The 10,091-nt window shown below is 40.1% G+C and overlaps 1 protein-coding gene across 1 annotated transcript; it reads left to right on the forward strand.

Annotated features, from left to right (window-relative positions):
* LOC112184260 lies at positions 1-8,878 on the forward strand. The gene is made up of 9 exons (XM_024322526.2): positions 1-722; positions 1,260-2,397; positions 2,722-2,997; positions 3,101-4,111; positions 4,274-5,449; positions 5,531-6,208; positions 6,342-6,931; positions 7,025-7,991; positions 8,122-8,878. The coding sequence occupies exons 1-9, from the start codon at positions 199-201 to the stop codon at positions 8,629-8,631; spliced, it is 6,870 nt and encodes a 2,289-aa protein (XP_024178294.1). The 5' UTR covers positions 1-198; the 3' UTR covers positions 8,632-8,878.
* The last annotated feature ends 1,213 nt before the right edge of the window (positions 8,879-10,091 follow it).

The raw sequence follows: 10,091 nt of genomic DNA on the forward strand, positions 1-10,091 counted from the left end.
CTTTATTCGTCTTCCTTTTGTTCTTGTTCCTCATCTTAGTCTAGCACCTCCTCCTTCCTTCTGCTAAGTTGCCAGCGATTTCCACCAATACCACCTTCATCGATCTCCTTCAGCCCGTAAAGCGGAACTTGAAAAAGTTCCAGTAGCCACTTCCCCCAAGACAAGACCCAAACTAGTGTCTTCATTGTCTAACTTGATATGGATGTGCCTTCGTCATCTTCTCCCGAAACCCAAACAGTTCCTTCGTCATCATCTAGTTCACCCTCTAACTGGGAACATGATGTCTTCCTCAGTTTTAGGGGCGAGGACACTCGCAATAGTTTTACAGACCATTTACACTATGCTATGAACCAGAGAGGAATCGACACATTTCGAGATACCGAAAAGCTTGAGAGGGGGAAATCCATTTCACCAGAACTTCTGAAAGCAATAGAAGAGTCCAAGTTTGCAGTTACCGTTCTTTCAACCAACTATGCTACTTCAACTTGGTGTCTGGATGAACTTGCACATATTCTTGAATGCAAGAAACTGAGGGGACTGGTAGTTCTTCCGGTTTTTTATCATGTAGAACCATCTGAGATAAGGAAGCAAACTGGAAACTACGGCAAGGCTTTTGCTAAGCATGAGATACATTTCCAGGACAAGATGAGAAAGGTGGACAAGTGGAGGAAAGCTTTAGAGGATATAGCTGGTCTCTCCGGATGGCATGTGACAGAGGATAGGTAATTCTATCTAGTTGTTCAATTCGAAGAAATTTTTTTACGATATTTTTTCATCATCTCTTACTTAAACTTGATGATCAAACTCTGACCATTTCTAATAAGCACTAATCATCAATATATGTTGAAACAATGAAGATGTCGATTTTACTTTCGGTTTTGAGGTAGAGATTAGAGAGTACGTTCATTTTGGCTGCAGGAATGATTTCTTATTGTCAATTTGTACCTTTTGGTTATGCCGGTGTCACATTCTCTAGTACTGCTTTTGGTCTCAGTTGCTTTTCTTTATCATTTCTATACTAGCATGAGTAGAATCTTATGTGAAAAAAATAAAAATTAGTGGGAATGTTTTTCGGTTGTGAGATAGTTTCTTCAGTTGTCAGTTTTTCTTTATTAAATCTTCTGTTGTTTTAGATTTGACCAGAATTATTTGATTGAGCTGGATTCTGTTAATATATTTGAGGGATATAAATGTGAACTTTTCTACGTTATGGTTAAAAGATCCGTCTTCTCTTTGTTTTGTCATCGTTATATATGCAGGAGAGAATCAGAAGTTATTCAAGAAGTAGTTAATCAGATTCTAAATGTACTGAACAAAATGTTATCCGTTCCTGAAAGAGAGTTAATCGGAATGGATGCCCGTATAATAGAAATAGAGTCTCGCTTGGATCTAGAGTCAAATGATGTTCTTACCGTAGGGATTTGGGGGATGGGGGGAATCGGTAAGACAACTCTTGCTAAGGAAGTATTCAAAAAGATCCGTAACCAATTTCATCCTAGCGGCTTTGTTTCCCAAGTTAGATTGCAATCTGAAGTTGAGTTGCAGCGACGTCTCTGTGAATCCTTTTTGGGGGATGGCAATATAAATATCGACACCAGTGAAAAAGGGATCAAGTTATTGAAGAAGGCACTGTATAAGAAAAAGGTGCTTATTGTTCTGGATGATGTTGATAAATTCAAACAAATAGAATGTCTAGCACCTGGAGGCCCGCTTGGAGAGAATATTTGGGGTGGAGGGAGTCGACTGATTATAACAACTAGAGATAGGAGCCCATTGAGAAACTTTAATGTACAAGAAAATAAAATATATGAGGTTGAAAAACTGAGAGATGAGGAAGCTTTTCAGCTGTTATGTCAGAAAGCCTTCAAGAAAGACAATCCCCCAGAAGAGTTTGTAGCGTTGTCCAAGAGTTTTCTGCAATATGCTAGTGGCCTTCCTTTAGCTCATGAAGTTCTAGGGTCATACTTGTCTAGACTAAAGGTAGATGAATGGTCAGAGATATTGCATAGACTAGACGATGATCAGGATAAAGACATTTTCAGTGTGCTTCAAATAAGCTTCGATGGATTACAGGATACGGATAGGAAAATATTTTTGGACATTGCATGTTTCTTCAATGGCGAGGATCATGTCCGTGTAAAGAATATATTGAAAGGTTGTGGCTTTTCTTCCAGAATAGGTATAAGCAACCTCATTGACAAGTCTCTGATTAAAATTGAAAGAAATAAACTGTGGATGCATGATTTACTACGGTGCTTGGGTTGGCATATTGTTCGTGGAGAATCTTCTTTTCCTGGTCAACGTAGCAGGTTGTGGCTCAATGACAATGTACACAAGTACGAAGGCAGAGGGTCATGGCTTTTTGAGGATGCTCGTAGCGTGCTCATGGACAATACGGTAAGAGCTAGCTAGTTAATACTGCATGTAATGCACTCACCCATGCACATAATATCTGTGTGTGTGGTGTGTGTACACTTATGTATGTAACAGGTACCCGTTCCCCTGGTCAGCTGTATGTAACAGGTACACTTACAATCGGACGGTACGTTGACAGATAAGTGACGAAATAATCCCTGGTCAGCTGCTGACCAGGGGAACAGGACTGGTATATAACATACATTATGTACTGTTCTTAAGCATGTGCTATCAATGCTTATAGGATAAATCTTAAATGTATCTTACAAATTATAATTGAATCTTACATGGAAGTGTTTTGTATAGGGGACAACTACTGTTGAAGGCTTATTCTTAAGCTTGCCTGAAAAAGAAGAAATGCCATTGGAAGATGACCCGTTCTTAACTATGGGCAACCTACGATTGCTGAAGATTTGTAATGTAAATTTTCTGGATGTGCACTTCAGATATGTCTCTAAGAATTTACGACTTTTGGAATGGCACGAATGCCCTCTAGTATCTCTGCCATCTAGTTTTAAATCAGACAAGCTGGTTGAATTAAAGATGCCTAACAGCCGCATTGAACAACTATGGAATGAAACGGTATTTTTCTTGCATGGGATTTGTCATGAAGTTCGGTTATCCTAGTTTGCTTAGTTAAATGTTTTCTCATTGCTCTCATTTTTCTTTTCTTATTTCATAACAGCTTTCTCTGAAAATGCTTATACTCATGGATCTTTCTGACTGCAAGTATTTAACCAAGACCCTGGACTTCAGTAAGGTCCCAAAGCTTGAGAAATTGATCCTTAAAGGTTGTATAGAGTTATTGGAGGTTCACCCTACTATTGGGGATCTCCAACATTTGGTTTTATTGAACTTGAAAGGTTGTGAAAGTCTAGAGAACCTTCCTCAATCCATCAGGTTGAGATCTCTTCGAACTTTTATTCTTTCGGGATGTTCAAAACTCAGACACTTTCCAGAGATTGTGGGGAACATGGATACTTTATCAGAACTTTATTTAGATGGCACGGCTATACGGGAGCTGCCTGTATCAATCCAGCATTTGGAAGGCCTCATTTTACTTAATCTAAGTGGGTGCAGGAACCTTCTCAGTGTTCCAAGCATCCTTTCTAGTAGTTTGACATCACTGAAATTTCTCTATCTGTCACTATGCTCACGTATGGACAGACTGCCGGATAACATAGGCTGCTTGGAACACTTGGAGGAGCTTGATGCGTGTAATATTGCTATAAGAAAAGTGCCCGATTCCATTTTTCTCCTCAAGAATCTTAAATTATTGTGTTTCCATGGCTGTGCTGGATCCACAGGTTTAGAGTTGCCAAGCAAGTTCTCAGGTTTAAGATCTTTGACAACACTAAACCTAGGTGGATGTAATCTCGCAGAAGGAGCAATCCCCAATGACATTGGTGATTTATTCTCACTGCAGAGTCTGGATTTAAGTGAGAACAACTTTTTCACCATACCTGAAAGCATCTCTCAGCTTTCTGAGCTTACAGAAATTTCTCTGTTTAAGTGTAGCAAACTATGGACGTTGCCAAAAGATCTTCCGTCAAGTCTAAGAAATTTAAATGTACGAGGTTGTCCTATGCTGACAAGTTCTTCATCTAGTTGGAGGAGATATCCGCCTCAAAAGGGTTTGAGTATCATAAACTGTCGAAAACCAGAGGAGGATGAAATCTTTCCCGAACTCTATAAGGTTCCATTCTCTCTCTTAATCACACCGATGTTAAAAAGAAAAATCTTTTACTCTAAGTATAGCTGTATATATATGCTTTTCTTGAATCATATTGTCATCAAGTTCAACAGTGCTTTTCTTTCAGGTATTTATCTAATTACTCTCTTTTATACGCACATGCAGTTTCGTTTGGGAAATCTGGAAGAACTCGATCTTTCCAACTGCCAACACTTGAAGAAGATCCCTGACTTGAATGGGGTTCCAAATCTTAAGAAATTGAACCTTGAAGGTTGTGAAAAATTATCAGAGGTTCACCCAACCATTGGGTGTCTCCAACATTTGGTGTTTCTGAATTTGAAAGGATGTGTAAATCTAGAGAGCCTTCCCAGTTCCATCAGCTTGAAGTCTCTAAACATGTTTGTTCTTTCGGGATGTTCAAAGCTGAAAGAGTTTCCAAACATTAAGGGAGAAATGAACAATTTGTCACAACTGCATTTAGATGGGACGGCGTTAAGGCATCTGCGAATTCCGATGATGCATTTGAAAGGCCCAATTTTGATAAATCTGTCAGGCTGCAGGAACCTTTTGACTGTTCCAATCCTATTCAGTCTAAAATCTCTCAATCTATCACGGTGCTCAACTATATTCAAATTGCCACCGAGCCTGGCATACATGGAACATTTGGAGGAGCTTGATGCCTCTGAAACTGCTATAACAGGATTACCCCAGTCCATTTTACTCTTGAAGAAACTTAAAGTGTTATCTTTCTGTGGATGCAAAGGTTTGCAATTGCCTAAATGGTTCTCGGATTTAAGCTCTTTGACGTCATTAAATCTACGGAGGTGTAGTCTAGCAGAAGAAGTCCTTGATAGCCTCTACAGCTTATCTGCTCTGCAGATTTTGGATTTGAGTGAAAACAATCTTTCGATCATACCCAGTGGAATTGGTCGCTTATCCTCTTTGAAGCTATTGAATTTGAGTGAGAACAATTTTGACAATATACCAAATGAAATCGGTCACTTATCCTCTTTGCAGGTCTTAGATTTGAGTGAAAACAGCTTCATGAGTATACCTGATGAGAGCATCTCTCATCTTTCTGAGCTTACAGAACTACGCTTGTTTAGATGTAGGAAGCTACAGTCCTTGCCGAATAATCTTCCCTTCAATCTAAAACATGTCCATGCACGAGAATGTCCTATGTTGAAGAATAATGCAGATACTTTGACAATATGGGCATCTGGAAAGGGGTTCTGTTTCATAAATTGCAGACAATCTGACCAGGATGATGGTCAGCCAAATCACCTCCCAGTTCCAGTTCCCAAAGACCGTATTGAACTACTCTTTCCTTCATACATTGAGGTCTCTCTCTCTCTCTCTCTCTCTCTCTCTCTCTCTCTCATACAGAAAGTTACTTAAATTTTTTCTTTTCTTTTGTTACAGGACCGAGTGTATGGCAAAAAACCATTTGAAATTCGTTTTCCACATTCGTGGAGTACAGGACTGAGTGCCGGAATTCCAAATTCGTGGAGTCGTTGGAGAAATGGCCCTTCCGTGACAATCCCACTCTCTGATGGTAACAGTACGTGGATGGGACTTGCTCTTTTTGTTGTTTTTGATATCCTTGAGCAAGACATTTTCAACAAGAGCTGGGAATTGGAGGAGACAGTCTGTGATTTTCACACCGACGTTGGGGCGGTTGGGCATGATACTTCCCTAGTTTTTCAAAACTTCATAGACTTCAGGACTGGGTCATATGGTCTTAGTTGCTATGAACCACGTGGTGGGCAATTTAGTGGGTTGTTCGATAAACCAAGTTCACGACTTCGAGCTTCAGTTTCAACAAAGAGACCAAATTTAAAAGTTAGAGGTTGTGGGATACATCTAATATCAGAGGAATATGCTGCAGAGTTTGTTAAAAGTATAGCAACTCAGACTACTAATTCAATTGAGAGTCATCTTGATTCCAATTTTGATCGACATTGCGAGGACATATTAGATGAGGAAACAACTGGTGTCCTGATAGAACAGGGATCTACTAATTCAACTTTCAATGAAGATAGCTGCAGCAAAGTTAACTCTAAGATCAAAATCAGAGGAGAGCTGTCGATACTCTATGAGGTCTCTCTCTCTCTCTCTCTCTCTCTCTCTCCCCCCCCCCCCCCCCCCCCCCCCCCCCCACATACGTCTATACCTCTACTAGGGTCACTAATTCAGTTCACCAAATAACGTGACTATTTTTTTGCTTTAACAGGGAAGCAAGGGACGTCAGAAGAGTTTCCACTTTTGCTTTCCTGCTTCAGTAATTTCAACCCTGCCTTGGTTCTTCCATCACCATGCAGGGGATGTAACATTGTGTTACATCACTAAAAACTTACTTGATGATCAGAGATGGGTGGGATTAGAACTATATGTTCAATTTTCTCGGTGTACATCTACTTCGACATCTGGCAATAGTAGTTTTTTCTTTTATGTTGATTTATGCTCTCATGATCATGGAAGTATGGTAATGCACGGATCACTCAAGATAAAGAGTTGTGTTGGGACCTCAGATCAACTTGTTGTATTACATGTACCACGTGTTCATTTTCAACAACAGTTGAATCAATGTCAGGGTATCAGCGCATTGTTCAGAACCATTAATGAAGAAATGGAGGTCCAAGTGTGTGGAAGCCGTTTAGCATTTGAGCATGATTTGGAAGACTTGACCCATTCATTAACTGCTGCTGCCAGCACGTTGGGGCAACATGCCCTCACTCAACTATGTTCCCAGGCCCAACCTGTTGATCGGCGCAATGCAGAGGAAGCAGAAATGCCCTTCAATTGCTGTTCCTGGTTTAGAAGGTTGAACTAATTCCTAATTTGCTGCAGAGAAAAGTTTTATTTTCTAATGCATCAATTAATTCTCCAAGTAAAACTCTTATAAATCTTTTGCAGAAGTACTGCACTTGTACTACCAGAACAAGCTCCTTCTTCTTCAATTGTGCGGCTGCGAAATCACAGATGCTATCTCCAGCAACAGCAAGGTTTTGGGGAGTCTGACCTTACCCAATTGGTCCACTCCAGATCAGTAACATTACTCCACTCGAAAAGCCTTTTGGAAAACAGGGATAGAAACCATGAAAACGTTGCCGAAGAAGATAAATCGTTGGTGTTGGCTCGTCATCATGTACATATAATGGCTGAGACTCAACTTCAGGGAAGATATGGTTCACCACGGTGGAAGAGATGCCTGAAGTTGTTGCTTCGACAGTCCAAGGTGGCTACTCTCAGTCTTTGTGGACACGCAATTTCAGCTTTCAAGAATTTTGATCCTTTCTCCCCATACAATATTATTTGTTTCTCTGACAAGGAAATTCCAGTGTGGTTCAAACATGAGATGTCGTATCAGATGTCTTCTAGGTCTAGGGTGGGAATCAAACTACCTCCAAGATTGCACGAGGATGAGAACTGGAGAGGACTTGCTATATGTGTTGCCTTTGAAGTTCATGACCAGCGTCCAACTACCTCCCCGGTCAAACTTCTCTGTCACTTGAGAGCCAAGGACAACTATTGCTTGAATCATATCCCTATGTGTTGCATCAATGAAGAGAAACTCAAGTCGCTGCATCTTGGTAGATTCATTTGGCTAACCTACATTCCCCGTCTTTTGCTAACGGAGTTCAGTGTGATTAGTGATGTAGAGGCCAGAATTTATGTTAGTTGCAGAGGCTTGACAGTAGAGAAGAGTGGTATACGTCTCTTGTACAGGCAAGAAGAGGGGGAGTTTGAGAACACAATAACCGAGTGCTGGACATCTTTCTTTGATAATCTGTCTTTCATCCGTCAACTAGTAGAATCAGATGATCAAAATATTCAACCAAGGATAAGACATGAACTTCCGATGCTTGAAGGTCATATCAAGGTCTTCCTCTCGCTCTCTGCCTCCTTATCACACACACACACACACATGTTTTTTCTTATCGAATCTATTACATCTATTTAACACTGTCGTAGTTACATAAATATGCATTCTATTTTTATTTTGTACGTAGGTTTTTGAACCGGATTTAATATATAATGCAATCCCCCCGTCTAATGAAATTCCGGAGTGGTTCGGGCACCGCATTGAGGACCCCTGGGATCCCAGCTGTGGCTGGCAATTCCAGTTACCACCACCTTTGAGTGACACAATAGGATTAGCTCTCTTTGTGTCATATCGTATTAGCAGAAATTATTTGCAGGAAAGTGTTTTGTACCCCTTTATTATAACATTGAAAACTGCGAAGAATGGTTTGTCCTCTCTCCATCGGTATCAAATGAGCAATGAAGAATATGAGTTCCTAAAGCGCTGTTGTACTGTGCATCGTGAATTTTTCTGGCTCTCCTACATACCACGACGCTGGTTTCTACATCAACTAAATGATGAGTCTGACCTCATAGTTTTTTCTGGTCGGAACTGCTGGACGCCGGACATGGTCTATCTCCGTTTTGTGTATGCGGATGAGGTGGAAGAGTTTAAGCAGCTCTGTTTCAATCTTCATCGACCCCCTGTCCAACAGTAAAACAATTAGGTTCACGGAATATGGGTTGTATTTCTTGTACCATACCTTCAATTAATTTATCAAGACATTTGTTTAGCAGAGATGGACGTTTTCACTTCGAAAGACCCTCCGAGTATCCAAATTTTCACCGTGGGCCTCGTGCATATGCAATTTAGACCGTAAGGCGGTCAAGATAGAATTGTGTCTATTAACCAATTAAATATTATTTAGTATCTGAATTTTAATTTAAAAAACACTTCAGTCATTCCCTTCTAATTTTATATGTTTAATTTTTATATTCTCAATTTTGGATAAATAGGTCCATTCTGTACTGTCCATCCAAAAGCAAATGGGTACCCAAAAATTGTTGTGCTCCCCCCATCTTGGTTTTCAGATTCTTTTGGTTGATGTTGTCCTCTCAGCCAAGTGCAGAAGAAGCAGCAATGGAGGCCATTAATTGAGTAGAGAGAATACATATCCATTTTCTCTTTACTCTGCGTTGAGCTGATGATAACAATGGAGGCCATTAATCCACCATCAATGATAAATCTGGTGACATGAGTCAAATAAAACAAGGTTGAGAGAATGAATTTTCTGATATTTTATTCATCTCACAGTAGAGGTATATAAAGATGATTACAGGAATACAATTTACTTGCGTCACTATTCTCAACCACACATAGAATAGGTAAGTACTAACTATGATATAATTACAATATATTACATCTCTAATGTTACGCCATGACTCACAGCAACACTCCCCCGCAAGTTGGTACATACACATCAACCATGCCCAACTTGCTTAGTGAGTCATAAAACGTCTTCCTGGAAGCTCTTTTGGTAAGTATATCTGCAGGTTGCTCTTCAGTAGGAACAAAAGGAAAGCTAATAATTTTGGCATCTAGCTTCTCATTTATAAAGTGACAATCAACCTCCACATGCTTAGTACGATCATGTTGTACTAGATTTTGTGATATATCAATAGCTGCCTTGTTGTCACAATACAACTGCATAGTACTTTTGAGTTTGAAACCCAGGTCACGTAACAAATTTCTCAGCCACAGCAATTCACACACTCGGTGAACCATACCTTTATACTCGGCCTTAGCACTAGGTCGTGCCACAACTTTCTGTTTCTTACTATTCCATGTAACCAAATTACCTCCCACGAAGGTAAAGTAACCTGATGTCGACCTCCAATCTGTAATATTTCTAGCCCAATCTGCATCTGTGAAGTCACAAACCTCAAGAATGTTGTTGTGTTTAGAAAACAGCACTCTCCTTCCTAGAGCTAACTTCAAGTACTTCAAAATTGGCATAATAGCATCCAAGTGACTCTCACTCGGGTTATGCATGAACTGACTCACCACACTCACCACATATGCAACATCTGGTCTAGTATGAGCCAAATAAATCAAGCGCCCAACCAACCTCTAATAGCAAGCTCGATCAGTAGGTACCTGATCTGGATACTCAGCTAA

This window comes from Rosa chinensis, chromosome 2 (assembly GCF_002994745.2).
Source record: "Rosa chinensis cultivar Old Blush chromosome 2, RchiOBHm-V2, whole genome shotgun sequence".
Lineage (NCBI taxonomy): Eukaryota > Viridiplantae > Streptophyta > Magnoliopsida > Rosales > Rosaceae > Rosa > Rosa chinensis.

Excerpts from the sequence above, each read along its gene's own strand:
- LOC112184260 (XM_024322526.2), top strand. The coding sequence starts at position 199 with ATGGATGTGCCTTCGTCATCTTCTCCCGAAACCCAAACAGTTCCTTCG. Across the intron at positions 2,998-3,100 it reads AACAACTATGGAATGAAACG|CTTTCTCTGAAAATGCTTAT; the intron begins GTATTTTTCTTG and ends ATTTCATAACAG. Across the intron at positions 7,992-8,121 it reads TGCTTGAAGGTCATATCAAG|GTTTTTGAACCGGATTTAAT; the intron begins GTCTTCCTCTCG and ends TTTTGTACGTAG.